This window comes from Oncorhynchus kisutch, linkage group LG5 (genome assembly GCF_002021735.2).
Source record: "Oncorhynchus kisutch isolate 150728-3 linkage group LG5, Okis_V2, whole genome shotgun sequence".
NCBI lineage: Eukaryota > Metazoa > Chordata > Actinopteri > Salmoniformes > Salmonidae > Oncorhynchus > Oncorhynchus kisutch.
In genome coordinates, this window is record NC_034178.2 from 30,849,999 (window position 1) to 30,865,670 (window position 15,672).

The 15,672-nt window shown below is 41.4% G+C and overlaps 2 protein-coding genes across 13 annotated transcripts in view; one reads left to right on the forward strand and one right to left on the reverse strand.

Moving 5' to 3' along the window:
• LOC109890893 (T-cell leukemia translocation-altered gene protein homolog) lies at positions 1-8,355 on the reverse strand. 5 transcript variants are annotated; one of them, XR_004210000.1, is made up of 4 exons: positions 7,958-8,355; positions 4,018-4,106; positions 2,099-2,132; positions 1-389 (listed from the first exon to the last, which is right to left on the reverse strand). XR_004210000.1 is itself a non-coding variant. In XM_020483009.2 (3 exons), exons 1-3 carry the CDS (start codon positions 8,166-8,168, stop codon positions 347-349), a joined length of 309 nt encoding a protein of 102 aa, XP_020338598.1. In that variant the 5' UTR covers positions 8,169-8,324; the 3' UTR covers positions 1-346. The 5 variants fall into 5 exon arrangements, 2 of the variants coding, with proteins under 2 accessions (XP_020338598.1, XP_020338599.1); XR_002255473.2 differs by having other exon boundaries at positions 4,052-4,106; positions 7,958-8,352; XR_002255474.2 differs by lacking the exon at positions 2,099-2,132 and having other exon boundaries at positions 7,958-8,352.
• Positions 8,321-15,672, forward strand: part of mon1bb (MON1 secretory trafficking family member Bb) — a 9,208-nt gene continuing 1,856 nt past the window's right edge. The window contains exons 1-5 of one of the 8 annotated variants that reach the window (XM_020483003.2): positions 8,321-8,393; positions 10,995-11,095; positions 11,622-12,233; positions 12,406-13,198; positions 15,459-15,606. In XM_020483003.2, the coding sequence (XP_020338592.1) occupies positions 8,380-8,393; positions 10,995-11,095; positions 11,622-12,233; positions 12,406-13,198; positions 15,459-15,606 (1,668 nt within the window). In that variant the 5' untranslated portion in view covers positions 8,321-8,379. Of the gene's footprint in view, positions 8,394-9,676; positions 10,190-10,994; positions 11,096-11,621; positions 12,234-12,405; positions 13,199-15,458; positions 15,607-15,672 lie in introns of those variants that run through there. The other 7 variants (XM_020483008.2, XM_020483006.2, XM_031824846.1 and 4 more) reach the window with 7 other exon arrangements.

Consider the following 15,672-nt stretch of genomic DNA (forward strand, 5'->3'; position numbering starts at 1 on the left):
TAGACTTGGATAGATATTTTAATGGCTCACCAATCAAAGGCGGTAAAAATTTACATAAGCTTCATTTTAAAATATGAGATTTAAAAAGTTATGACATATGAGAGAATATCTTAGCTTATCGCATGGTGTGGCTGTCTGGATGTAAACTGAGCCTGATTAGTTACCCCTTCATGACAACCGTCCGGGAAAAATACTTTTTCAGCGTAGAGTAAGGAAGGCCCACCTCATCAATGAACTCCGGCCCATTTGAAAAGGCACAACATATCAAGTCTGTGTCCACTCAGCAGCACTGTCTGATTCGACAGAGAACAAGTAGAATGTAGTCCAACTTGTTATGTCCCGTCTGTCACTCACAGTGTGTCTTGATGGTGTCCCCTGCAGCACTCTCCCTGACAGATAGAAAACATTATCACAAGGAGTCACACCTACTGCTTTTTGTTGTTGTAATTATAATATATTTTTGAGTAGAAAAACACATACAAATGACAACATACACTTAAGTTGGAGTCATTAAAACTCGTTTTTCAACCACTCCACAAATTTCCTGTTAACTATAGTTTTGGCAAGTCGGTTAGGACATCTACTTTGTGCATGACACAAATAATTTTTCCAACAATTGTTTACAAACAGATTATTTCACTTATAATTCACTGTTTCACAATTCCAGTGGGTCAGAAGTTTACATACACTCAGTTGACTGTGCCTTTAAACAGCTTGGACAATTCCAGAAAATTACGTCATAGCTTTAGAAGCTTCTGATAAGCTAATTGACAGTTTGAGTCAATTGGAGGTGTACCTGTGGATGTATTTCAAGGCCTACCGTCAAACTTTGCTTGACATCATGGGGAAATCAGCAAAGACCTCAGAAAAAAAAATTGTAGACCTCCACAAGTCTGGTTAATCCTTGGGAGCAATTACCAAGTGCCTGAAGGTACCACATTCATCTGTACAAACAATAGTACACAAGTATAAACACCATGGGACCATGCAGGAGTCATACCGCTCAGGAAGGAGACGCGTTCTGTCAACTAGAGATGAATGTACTTGGGTACAAAAAGTGCAAATCAATCCCAGAACAACAGCAAAGGACCTTGTGAAGATGCCTGAGGAAACAGGTACAAAGTATCTATATCCACAGTAAAACAAGTCCTATATTGACACAACCTGAAAGGCCGCTCAGCAAGGAAAAAGCCACTGCTCCAAAACCGCCATTAAAAAAAGCCAGACTACAGTTTGCAACTGCACATGGGGACAAAGATTGTACTTTTTGGAGAAATGTCCTCTGGTCTTATGAAACAACAATAGAACTGTTTGGCCATAATGAATATCGTTATGTTTGGAGTAAAAAGGGGGAGGCTTGCAAGCCGAAGAACACGTGAAGCACAGGGGTGGCTGCATCATGTTGCGGCGGTGTTTTGCTGCAGGAGAGACTGGTGCACTTCACAATATAGATGGCATGAGGAGGGAGCAAAATTATATGGATATATTGAAGCAACATCTCAAGACATCAGTCAGGAAGTTAATGCTTGGTCGCAAATGGGTCTTCCAAATGGACAATGACCCCAAGCATACTTCCAAAGTTGTGGCAAAATGGCTTAAGGACAACAAAGTCAAGGTATTGGAGAGCCATCACAAAGCCCTGACCTAAATCCCATAGAAAATGTGTGGGCAGAACTGGAAAGGCATGTGCGAGCAAGGAGGCCTAAAAACCTGACTCAGTTATGCCAGCTCTGTCAGGAGGAATGGGCCAAAATTCCCAACTTATTGTGGGAAGCTTGTGGAAGTCTACCCGAAACATTTGACCCAAGTTAAACAATTTAAAGGCAATGCTACCAAACATCTAATTGAGTGTATGTAAACTTCTGACCCACTGGGAATGTGATGAAAGAAATAAAAGCTGAAATAAATAATTCTCTACTATTAGTCTGACATTTCACATTCTTAAAATAAAGTGGTGATCCTAACTGACCTAAGACAGGGAATATTTACTATGTTTAAATGTCAGGAATTGTGAAAAAACTGAGTTTAAATGTATTTGGCTGAAGTGTATGTAAACTTCCAACTTCAACTGTACATCTCCACACCTGCCCAGACCCACCTGCTCACACCCCCATCACTCTCTGCCACATGGCCTAAAAAAAAAATATTGAAATATGCAGACAGATGGATTAAAAGTACATTTACATTGTAATACTTTGACAGCCAACTTGAACTCCGCCCATAACTTTGACTTTGCAGCATTCCCAGAAGGCATGGATTATTGAGTCATTGTTAGTTTTACCCTAAGACTTGAGGTTTTGCTGTAGAATTTGCTAATTTTGCCCCGTGTAATAAACTCTATATATTAGTTTATATACTGTATTAAGCGTACATTTTCATTAACTGTAATTTCATTAGTTATGTTCCAACATTCCCTCCATCTTGTGCCAATATCAGTTTGTCTTTGTTCCAATATTTTTTTATATATTTTTTTTAAGAGTCAGTTGGATAGGCTCTCTAAGGTTTTGTTGGTCTTACTTGTCATATGAATATCATTCTGTGACTCAAAATAGGATTCCCTCAAGATTTCTCTGATGTTCAAAAGATTTTGAATCGAAATTTCTTCATAGGAAGATTTAATGCATGTATTTGAAAAAAAAAAAAAAAACTCATTGGTCAGTCAAATGGCTTTTTAATGCGGTCATGGAAATAAATGTATTTCCTATTACCAAGTAATTTACGATTTCTGCCTTTTAGTTTTCCATGTGTACAAATTTATCAGGGAATTCTGAAAAGCTATGGATTTTTTGACAATTGAGACATGGATTGTATATGTGTGCCATTCAGAGGGTGAATGGGCAAGACATAATATTTAAGTGCCTATGAACGGGGTATGGTAGTAGGTGCCAGGCGCACCGGTTTGTGTGTGTCAAGAAGTGCAGCGCTGCTGGGTTTCACGCTCAACAGTATCCCCTGTGTATCAATAATGGTCCACCACCCAAAGGATATCCAGCCAACTTGACACAAATGTGGGCAGCATTGGCATTGGAGTCAACATGGGCCAGCATCCCTGTGGAACACTTTTCACACCTTGTAGTCCATATGCCCAGATGAATGGAGGCTGTTCTGAAGGCAATATTATGGAAGGTGTTCCGAACATTTTGTGTGTCTATTTTTAATAAACAGTTCAATTGATATGTATCAAGTCTGTTTTTAGTGTTTATTTTGTCTGCTGATAATTGATTCAGGGTTGTTGAGTCTAAGGCTAGGATCAGTCTAACCCTTAAGAAAAAAAAAGATTGCAGTCAGAGTGCAGTATAACTGCAGTACATTGTAGTATAACTGGAGTTAGAGTACATTAAATGCAGTATGAATCTGCAAAACCTGCTTCCAAAATACCATACTGCACATTTACTGTAGTTTCAAAACTGTAATCTTTTTTTAAAAGTGAAATATTGTTTGATTTATATAGATTTTCATAACTTTTAAAATTGTCATTAATTGTGTTGTTTCTAATTAACGCATCTTTATCTTAAAATTATAACTTTTGGCATGTATTCATTTTGAGGGCTGCGAGATGTTTACCATTAAGTAGTATGCTTTATTTGAGTTCAGCCTATAGTCGCTTTCTCTCTTCAAAAGTCAAATATCATATTCCTGCTTAAGTTAAATGTTATTTTCTTCCTTACCTTGTAAATAAAAAATGTTTATGGACTTTCAAAAATAGGGATTTTATTTCTCTTTAATAAAAATGTCTAACTTACATTTCACTTTTGCAGAGTATGATTATCATCATTTCCTTAATGTACGCCTTAAAAGCATCCCAAATGAAATAGGTGGGTCAGCTTTTCTCTATCCTCTGTCTACATTTGTAAAGTTTTTTTTAAATGTAGGTACACACTGCTTTTAATAGTAGGAAGCAACCAACTAGCGTTAACAACTAAATTCATAATGGGAAAATCAAATGTGTGGAGTCCAGTGGATAGCTAGAGAAAATGACTATTGTGACTGTAGAGAACAAGTCAGTATTATGGGTACCTGGAGGGAGACCCATGGATGCTTGGACACCTACCATCCACTGCGGTGAGGTGCAGTGTCAGGTGTGCCTCCATTCTGTCCACTAGTACCTAAAATGTTAGAGCACAACAATACATGGCTGCTAGCTTCGACCGTAACTGGATTCTAATTTGACGGGACATTGGGTTTATACAGATCAAAGCCCAATGTCCTGTCAGAATCCAGTTGCGGGTGAAGCTACATGGCAGTGCCTTTCAGACATAGAACTAGTTACAATTTGAAACAGCATGGTATTTGAATGCTTCCATACAGCAGTTACATAGTAGGTAGTGGTCAAGTTCTTTTTGCATGGCCCAGTGCCCCGAGTGGGTGGAGAGTTAATTTCAGGACCAATGGATTGATCTAAAATGAGCAAACTGCCCACCCAGGACACTGGGCCATCAAAACAAATGTTCCCAGTGTAAAGCATAGCACAGGGAATTTGACCAAACTTTACTTGCTGATACTTCCTCAATTCCCGACTTGGAAGACAATGCATGTCTTCCATGTTTCTGTTGCAAGTGGTTCGTTTGAATTCGCAAATGGTCAGTTATTCAAAAAATATATTTTTTTTGCTACATGAAGTAATCCAACAATGTGTACGCCGTGATCTTGTCTATTTCAAATTGTATCATTGATCAAGGCAGGTGAGTGTCATCAATGATGTATATAAACCCTGGTTTGCTGATGCTACTGTATGTGCCGGCCATTGCGAGGCTTTGAAGCCATCGGTCGGCCATATTGGCACTCCCGAGCAGTCCTCAATAGAAATCAATAGAATTCCACAGTATTTCAAGAACAAAATGACATGTATATAAGTATTTTTTGTTGTAGTGGGGACAGTAACATTGGTAATTACATTATGTGAGCTAAAAAAATATCAAAAGTATACATTGTCTGTAATAGAATAAACATTGTAAAAACAAATGTTGACATTAATAAATGCATTTCTAAAGCTTCCAAAGTATATGTTTTACACTGGCAGTGGTGGAAAAGGTACCCAATTGTGATAGAAAATGACTTGAGTAAAAGTCTAAAAGCATCTGGTTTTAAATTTACTTCAGTATCAAAACACTATAAATCCTTTCAACTTCCTTATATTAAGCAAACTAGACGCCACAATTATTTTTTACGGATAGCCAGGGGCACACTCCAACACTCAGGCATCATTTACAAACAAAGCATTTGTGTTTAGTGAGTCCGCCAGAGCAGAGGTAGTAGGGAGGGCCAGGTGCTCTCTTGAGAAGTGTGTGAATTTCACCATTTTCCTGCCATGCTAAGCATTCAAAATGTATTGAGTACTTTTGGGTGTCAAGGAAAACATATGGGAGCAAAAAGTACATATTTTCTTTAGGAAAGTAGTGCTATAAAAGTTAATGTTGTCAAAAATTTAAATAGTCATGTAAAGTACAGATACCATGGCTTGACTTTTTAGCCCCCCCCCCCCTCCCCCCACAAAGTAAAATACTGCACTGATAGGCTACTGTATAAAACATGTCCATCAACCCTCCATCTGGAGACCTACTGGATGTGAAAGCTTTTGAACCAACCCTGCACAAACACACCAGAGTCAACTTATCAAGGTCCTGTTGAGCAGCTGATTTTTTTACTATGTGGTGTGTTCGAGCAGAGCTGGAGCAAAAACCTGCACATCCAGTAGCTCTCCTGGAGGATGGTTGGCCACGCTGCAACATTACAATTACAACCAAATACTTTTTTGTAAAATTACTTCCTCATTCAATGAACCTGGGATCAAATGGCTAAGGTGGGCGAGGTAGCTAACTATGATGTGTATCTATTTGTAAGGCTAAAATATTCAGTGTACGTACAGGGTGAATCTTCACAGCATAGGAGTTACTTGTCAATTAGGCTATTCTAAGAATATTTTCGTACTTTGTCAGAATTACATGGCCTGTATTGAATAGAGGAGAATACTAGCCAATTTTGAGCGCTTGATTAACGGTTTTACAACCTGAGTATGCAGCATTGGTTTCATCAACTTCGCACCGTATCAACTGCATGTCGGCAATTTGCGGTTATACAAAAGTTCCGGTGAAAAGTAATTTAGGACATCGGACATAAGTGACATTAATACATGCTAATTAGCTACCTAGACAATTTGAACATAGTGTAGTTTGGCTTGTTATCTAGTTAGTCTGTATATAATTTACCTGCTGCGCAATGTCTCTCGCTTCTCTGGAAACGGCCCACTGGCACACACACCATTACTTTTCCAGGATTTTCATTGCTGACCAGAAATGTGCTATAACTGGGCAAATAACTCACTATCAACGAATATGAACAAAATGCGGTTAAGCTTGCTGTGATCTCAAACACGCATCTCCCGACTGCATGATTGACAGACCACTTGTGCCTGTCAATGCAGGCCTACAATAATTATACTCCCATGCGCTCCGCAGAGATTGGGAAGATAGAGGACAGCGCAAAACACATTGCATCCAGGGACAATGATCCAATTCTGATCGGAGTAGCCTAAATTGTTTGATAGTGCTTTTTGTCCTACTTTTTTTTGTACTTGCCCTGGGCAAGTGGACAAGCCTTAATATCAAGCTCTGGAAACCCCCCCAAAATACTTAAGTAGTACTTCAAAGTATTTTTCACTTAGTTAAATTATACCAGTGATTCCCAACCAGGGGTACTGGGACCTGGATGTACTTGAATGCTCATGAGACCATGTGCGTACTGTAAAATGCACATGAGGGGGGTACTTCAGGGGTACTCTGGTTAGACAAAATTCAGTAGGTGGTAGTGTAAACGAAAAAGGTTGGGAACCACTGCATTACACCACTGTGGTGGGGGAGTGCCAAGATGGAGGAACAGTGGCTTCAACACAGCACCCCCTATCAGTCAATTTTTCTTGCCCAGTGACCCCAGAAACCCTGCAACCCAGGAATCCCCATCATATACGTCAGCAAAATAATGTATAATCAAGTGTTGTCTTATCAGTTAAATGATAATGGAAAGTAGAAGTAAACCAAATATATATTCTGGGGGATTTGTTTCTGTGAAAAATAATTAGAATACTGCTAGCTGCAGTTCATATCCATATTATTAATATTTGATTCAGTGACTGAAATTATGACCCCGTCCTCGGTAGCTATTGGGCATCGGAAGCACTTCTTACCACGAGATCGCCTTGCTATTCATGTTGAATGCCAATTTGAACTAAGCAAGCTGCTAAATCTACTGTGTAGGCTATTAGAGGGTGTAGGCTACCTGCATCGAACTAGCCAAACCATGGCAAAATGGAATTACAATCATAAACCCAGATTTTAGTCAGTGGGCCTAGCCTATGGACAAGTCAATATTCCAATAAACCATTCCTAACGGTTTGACACAATTGCCAGAAAATAGCCTAACATTCGTTTTTTGAAGTGTATTTACTTGTCACATTAGCTCGCAATAATTATTTTAATGGGAAAACTTTTGCTTCTAAGGTCGTTAAAAATCAAGATTCCTTCGAAATGCCGTCAAGGTTATGGAAAGTGTTAATTGGCTAAATGTGGCAACTCCGCTATTGCTGCAGTTTCAGGCCTTGTGTTCTGGTTTAGAGTAGTCATTTATTCAATACATTTATTTTTTTTGCTGGACCTGGCAACCCTGAACTCTAGGGACAACCTTTAAAAAAAATCAATATGAAACATTGTCGGCCCAAATGAGCCGGATTACCCAATTGTTGTGGTCTGGCACATGGACTCAAATCAAGAATTGGAAGTATCGGTTGGACGAACATCCTCTTGTGCTATATGCTTTACACTACTTACTGTGTAACGGCTGTATGGAAGCGTTCACATAATCACCACCGTTTCAAAGTGTACTTACTTGTGGCTAGCTAGCGTAGAGCTAAACGTCATGGTGGCAAACATATAATGAATGTTAGCTAGTTTCCTGTAGCGCTCACCTTGTCGGTAATACATATCGTTCACAGTGTTTCCGTAAACTCTCCAAGCGAAGTGGATGGCAATGAGACTGACAACAAGCCAGCTAAACAGGATCTTGAATATTGACACTCTCATATCATTAGCCAACCAGTCATCCACAAACTCGGAAAGAAACGACACAAACCCGTCCACAATACGGGATAAAAACTCGAAATCCCACGGCTCTTCCATTTCATAAAACGCCACCCAACGTGTATGATTTGTCAAAAAAACATGCCTTACCTAAACCAGCTAACGTTATGGCTGACTGTTACAATTCGTCAAAAATATTTGAGTGAACTCACAGATGTAAATATTTGCTTTTAGTGTTAGCTACTTATATCAGGCTTTCTAAACCCAGAGACGCAACATCGCGAGACTTCCGGGAACGCTGGCGAAACAGATGAAGCAGACCAGGTGGGTTGAGAAGTCTGTGGCCGTGCTCGAGAGCATCAAAACCATGATGTGGTGTTTGCGAATTAATCGTTATTTTTTAACTACTCTTTCTACTAACTCGAGTCATAATTCGTTCATTTTAGTCATCCGTTTAACCTGCTAGTGCTGGCCACAATGAGATCATCGAGCAGGATTAATACATGCTCCTCCGGCTCAGCGGCTCCAGAGACTTGCTCCGACCAGCAACTGTCTGTCATTTTCGCGCTCAGAAATAGATCATGAGCATAGAGAATAAAAATACATGTCTAGAACTGATAATTGACCACATGGTGCAAGAATGAATGCAAATAATTGATTATTGAATGTTATCGATGGACACAGCTTTGTAACAGCAAAACATACACAGCCCGAACTTCGAATCGTTTGGCATTCAAGTAATGCATTGCGCCAAGAGTCGTTCAAAATCTAGTCCGGTTGCGGCACAACCAGTGTATGAAACATTTATTTGTTTGTCTAACAATCAATAAATGTACATTGTTTAAAGTATCAGTCACAAATTACATCTCCAATAAGCCCCCTATGGTGAACGACAGGCTTGTAGAATCATGACTTGAGATTTCAGCTCCCCGGAATGGGGTCCTGCCTGCCCGCTATGTTGAATGGGATGTGAACGAGAGGCTTGTAGATTCATTACTCTTTCGAGTTTTCAGTTCATTGTCCACCGGCAAGGGGTCCTGCATGCTGTGTTAATTACTGACTCAAATGAACAAAATGAGTCGAAAGATTCATTCTTTTGACTGAATGAATCGAAAAGATCAGTCAGTTAAAAGAGCTGACTTTCCCATCACTTCATGTATCATTGGTAATGTCTGACTGATCTTCAACTAATAATCAGTATTTATTCATGACGCAAGGTGATTTGTAGATCAGTCAGTCGGCAGTCGCCTGCAATGTCGAAACAAGTCCAATGAGAGAAGTAAAACATTCTTAGTTGTTTATTTTTTCAAAATCTAAAGGCACAACCTAGATTGAGCCAATGTTTTAAGTAGTTGAACACGTTATTACTCAAAATTCGTGATAGTGACAAATTGACACGTTTTAATTTTCGTCAAAAACATTATTTGTCATATGCCCCGAATATAACAGGTGTAGAGTAAACCTTTACCGTGAAATGCTCACTTACGAGCCCTTAACCAACAATCCGGTTTTAAAAAAGAAATTAAGAAACATTTGCATAATAAACTAAAGGACTAACGAGTAACACAGTAATATAACAATGAGGCTATATTCAAGGGGGACGGGTTAGTCGAGGTAATATGTTACATGTAGGTAGGGATAAAGTAACTATGCATAGATAATAAAATAGAGCAGCAGCGCATGTGATGGAATGTGAGCGCATGTGTGTCTGTGGCGTCAATATGCGTGTTGGAGTGTCAATGTAGTATGTGTGAGTTTGTAGTTTGAGTCCAGTGCATGTGCAAGAGAGTCCGTTTTATAACGTTAGTTATAAAAAGCTTTGGTTAAACTGCAGTACTGTAGCAAAACTATAGGAGCAGTCGACACCGTGCTTCTAGACCGGAACCCTGGCCCATTGCCCTGGCACGCACTCTGACTTGGGAGGGGGAGTTTCTCCTCTCATTGGTTTATTACTTGCTCCATCTAAATTACCATTGGCCAACGTATCCTATCTGCTGTCACCATTGGGATTCCGGATGTGCTGTTGTGAGTGTAAAAATTGTTTTTCGGCAATTTGCCTACCAGTTATATGGCCTAAATTCACGTTATACACGATTTAACAACGGAATATTTAAACGTAGGTGAGCTTTGTTTTTTTGTACAATGTTTCAAGGTATGTTAGTGTGCGTCAAAACGGGGGTTTTCGGGAGCACTGGAATGTCTTTTGCTGGCTAGTGTGTGTAGTGAGGGGTAGCCTGCAATAACATGCAGGAAGAAAAGCTAAATAAATCAAACCTAGCTAAATATCTTATTTGCCAGCTAGGTAGGTCAATTAATCCAAGTAGCTAGAATAAGATGCGTTTTCATTTAAACCTCACGGTAGTTGGCTATGATAACGGTAGAATTACAAGGCGTTTTCATTTAGACCTAACGTTGGCATTGCAATGATGATGATGATGATGATGATGTATATGTTCAGGGCCCGGTTTCCCAAAAGCATCTAACGGCTAAATATATATATATTAGTTCCAAATGATGAATTTAACATTAAGCTGCCCTGGTTTGGATGCACATTTGCTTCCCCCTGCCTGTGCCTTTAGCTGTTTTAAGAAATGAACGACTCAAGTTGAAGTTTTAAAGCGTTATTAGTAGCTAAAGCTAACGTTGCGAGTAACATACGGCTACTTAGCTATGTTCTCACTGCAGGGGATTTAATCTTATAAAGATGCCATTGAGTGCTTGCTACCGAAGCTAAAGCCACATATCTGCTGACCCATTTTAACCTGGCTCGTCATCTAGGCGTTAGCTACTGGCATGACCAGTTTGTGGCCAGCTGCGTAGCTCGATCCCAAGTGGTGTGCTGTTGTAGGATGACAGGAACTGTTAACTGAATATCAAATGAATGACTAGTCTGCCAATGAGCGCTTAATTTTCTGTGATTTACAGTGTCTGTGATGTCAACATGGAGAGAGATGACAGTCAAGAAAAAGGAGAGACAGAGGAGATAAATTGTGATCCACCCTCTGCTGACTGCATCCCGTCAACTGGTAATGAAATGCCTTATGTCATCTAATCTAGAATGAAAGTTAGCTCATCATTAACCCTCTAGAGTCTACTAAACTAACATATAGAATTGTTGTAAGATGGTCATTCCAAGGATCATTTAGATATTTAGGTGTGTATATATACACAACATATTTGATGAAATATTGAATTTGGCCTTACTGCTATTAGCCCATAGAAACACATTGAATTACAGATTCATACATGGAAAAACAGAAGGAAGTTTGTTTTGAAGCGTCTGTCCTATATCTAACAGACAATTTTGCAGAATGCCTATATCGGCAGCTGCGGGGATTGAGACGCAGTCCATACAAAAAAACATATCTCTAGCTTCAACATACTATTTTTATAGGGATTGTTGTATTATGCTAATTAGATTTCCCGTTGGGCTGCAGAGATTGACTTAGAGGTTTAATGGCAATGTAGCTGATCTTGAAATGCTTCCACACAGAAAGTAGGGAGATCTGCAGTGTTTGTGATTATTTTACTGAGTATTGTCTGATTATTCAGATTCTTCTTATCACACTCTGGCCCTGCCCTCTGACAATCCCCCAGTTCCTGAGCCTGCTGGAACAGTGGAAGGAGACAAAAACACCAATATGACTTTAGAGGAGCCTACATATCCACCTACATCAGATTCTATGGGAGAGAAGGGACTACAAGCAGCTCCTGACCAGGGTCTAGGACCGGCTCCTGTTCTGGTAAAAGAGGAAGAGACCACTGTGTGTAGTAAGATAGAATATCAGAACTGCTCAGGTGGTCAACCAGAGACTGTCCCAGAGGAGGTTTCAGCTGAGAATGGGCAGGATGACTCAGGGGAGTTTATCGTCACTATTTTGGCCAGGGGTAAATTGGAGGAGCAAGGTCTGGGAGTGAAGAGGCATTCCTCTCCACTGTCAGAGACTGGCGCCCCAGAGGCCCCCCCATCCCACCGTGACGAAGACGTGACAGCGGAGAGCTGGAGGCAGCACAGGAAGCATGTGTTTGTCCTGAGTGAAGCAGGGAAGCCCATATACTCCCGCTACGGCAGTGAAGAGGCTCTGTCGTCTACCATGGGAGTCATGATGGCACTGGTGTCCTTTGTCCAGAGTAGTGACAACATGATCCGCTCGGTCTACTCAGGTGAGAATTTCTAGTATTTCCTTACGTTCATGACTGTGACAATAACTCTTACTGAACTCTTACTGAATTGCTCACTATAGGTGTTTATTCATCATTATTTGCTCCCCCTGTACAACTTTACATCCTCTTTTTTTCTTCCATGTCTGTACCCTCTACCCCCCTCCCCCCTCAGATGGGCACACAGTGGTGTTCATGCAGAAGGGTCCTCTGGTGCTGGTGTCTGTGTCAAGCAGCCGTCAGTCAGAGAAGCAGCTGCGCGGTGAGCTCCTTTACGTCTACTACCAGATCATCAGCATGCTCACCCAGGCCAGCATCGCTCGCATCTTCCAACACAAGAAGAACTATGACCTGCGGCGACTACTGGCCGGCTCCGAGAAGATCCTAGACGGCCTCCTCAACCTGGTGGACTCGGATCCCAGCTTCCTGCTGGCAGCGGTGCACTGCCTGCCATTGGTCTCCTCTCTCAGGGACTCCCTCAGCCAGATCCTGCAGAAGGCCATCACCCCCAACCTGGTCTTCTCCATCCTCATCGCCAAGAACCAGCTGCTCACCATCGTCCAGGAGAAGACGGTGATCGAGGACGCCAGGCTGGAGCCTGCTGACGTCCACCTGCTGCTCAACCTCATTGGGGCCTCCTCTGCCTTCCAGGCTGGAGAGATCTGGACTCCCATCTGCCTGCCTCTCTTTAACCCTGACTGTTACTTCTATGCCTACATCTCCTACCTGGACCCCCCAGAATGCACTGTGTGTCTGCTGCTGCTCTCCACGGATAAGGAGGCCTTTTATGCGGTGGCAGAGTGTAAGAGGAGGATAGAGGTGGCCATGCTGGCTCAGAGCTCCCTGAGCCTCATAGCCAAGGCCCACTCCTACAGCGTGAGCCAGGTGGGCGTCTCAGACCTCAGGCACTTCATGTACAAGCCCTTTGACGTGCCAGACAACCACAAGCAGCTCACCCAGTTCACCAGGTAGGTGCTATCTATTCTGTTGTGCTTTTGTAACCTTCACCCAGTGAATGATTCACGTCTGAATGATTCACGTCTGAATGATTCATGTCAGTCTATTTCATGTAACTTCTTTTTCACACTTTTTATTTTTTAAATATACTTTTTGGACTAAATATTCTCTGGATACTGGTCCTGCAATGTGTTTTAATGTGCAGACTGATTAGCCTTCAAACATAATTACTCAAAAAAGGAATGTCAAAGGGGAGAAAAAAAACCATGTGCCTCAGGTCAGATCATATTCATCCTCCAATAGCCTTGTGCATTTTACCATAGTATTATTAAAGAATCATAGAAATTGAAAGCGCATGATATCTATTGTATAATTCTCACTGTAAGAAAAAGCATGCCAAGTGACCTATTTATCTTGATTGGTAGCTTTGGGTTTCTTATTAGACGAGTTGTACCAGTGAACACCAGTGAACCTTGCAAAATCTTATACAACTGGGGAAATAAATATTCCCCATGCAATGCTGTGTTAGACTGAAATGTTAGCCTGTCTAACTTACATTAGAGCTTGATCAAAGTTGGGGAAGCAAACATGTATATTTTGCTGAACACTGTTTGGAAATTGCATTTTCATGTACAGTTCATTCGTAAAAGTATTCAGACCCCTTTACTTTTTCCACATAATGGATTCAATTGTTTTACACACAATACCCAATAATGACAAAGCAAAAACATGATTTTAGAAATGTTTGCATATTTATTTAAAAAAACTGTCACACTTACATAAGTATTCAGGCCCTTTACTCAGTACTTTGTTGAAGCACCTTTGGCAGTGATTACAGCCACAAGTCTTCTTGGGTATGACACTACAAGCTTGTCACAGCTGTATTTGGGGAGTTTCTCCCATTCCTCTCTGCAGATCCTCTCAAGCTCTGTCAGGTTGAATGGGGAGCAGTGATGTTCGATCAGTTCAAGTCTGGCCTCTGGCTGGGCCACTCAAGGACATTCAGTGACTTGTCCCGAAGACACTCCTGTGTTGTCTTGGCTGTGTGCATAGGGTTGTTGTCCTGTTGGAAGGTGAACCTTCACCTCAGTCTGAGGTCCTGAGCACTCTGGAACAGGTTTTCATCAAGGATCTCTCTGTACTTTGCTCCGTTTATCTTTCCCTCCAGCCTGACTGGTGTCCCAGTCCCTGCCACTGAAAAACATCCCCACAGCATGATGATGCTGCCACCACCATGCTTCACCGTAGGGATGGTACCAGGTTTCCTCCAGATGTGATGCTTGGCATTCAGGCCAAAGAGTTCAATCTTGGTTTCATCAGACCAGAGAATCTTGTTTCTCATGGTCTGAGAGTCTTTAGGTGCCTTTTGGCAAACTCCAAGCGGGCTGTCGTGCTTTTTACTGAGGAGTGGCTTCAGTCTGGCCACTCTACCATAAAGGCCAGAATGGTGCAGTGCTGCAGAGATTGTTGTCCTTCTAGAAAGTTCTCCCATCTCCACAGCGGAACTCTAGAGCTTTGTCAGAGTGATCATCGGGTTCTTGGTCACCTCCCTGACCAAGGCTCTTCTCCCCTGATTGCTCAGTTCGGCTAGGTGGCCAGCTCTAGGAAGAGTTTTGGTGGTTCCAAACGTCTTCCATTTAAGAATGATGGAGGCCACTGTTTCTGGAGACATTCAATGCTGAAGAAAGTTGTTGGTACCCTTCCCCAGATCTGTGCCGACACAATCCTGCCTCTGAGCTCTATGGACCATTCCTTCGACCTCATGGCTTGGTTTTTGCTCGGACATTTACTGTTAACTGGGTGACCTTGTGTAGACGGGTGTGCGCCTTTCCAAATCATGCCCAATCAATTGAATTTACCACAGGTGGACTCCAATCAAGTTATAGAAACATCTCAAGGATGATCAATGGAAACAGGATGCACCTGAGCTCAATTTCGAGTCTCATAGCAAAGGGTCTGAACTTTTGTAAATAAGGTATTGTTTTTTAAGTTTAATAAATGTGCAAACATTTCTAACCTGTTTTCACTTCGTCATTATGGAGTATTGTGATGTCATTATGGAGTATTGTGATGTCATTATGGAGTATTGTGTGTAGATTGAGGATCCTTTTTTAATGTAATACATTTTAGAATAAGGCTGTAACGTAACAGAATGTGGGGGGAAATCCAAGGGGACTGAATACTTTCCAAATGCCCTGCATAATGTCTGATGTCTTGCTGTCTTTTTTAATGTAATTTTTTTAATTACATTTGATGTGCTGTTGATTTCAGCCCAGAGATGGAGGCTCCTTACAGCACAGAGGAGGAGAGGATGAGGCTGCTGGACCTGTACCGGTACATGCACGGTCGCATCCACAGCTCTTCCAGGGCCCTCAAGCTCATCTACCACGTGGCAGAGAGGGAAACGCTGCTGGCCTGGGTATGTCACTCCCACAAGGATTTACACGTGGAAGTGTTACTATGGGCAGCTCCAAGAAGCTCTCTG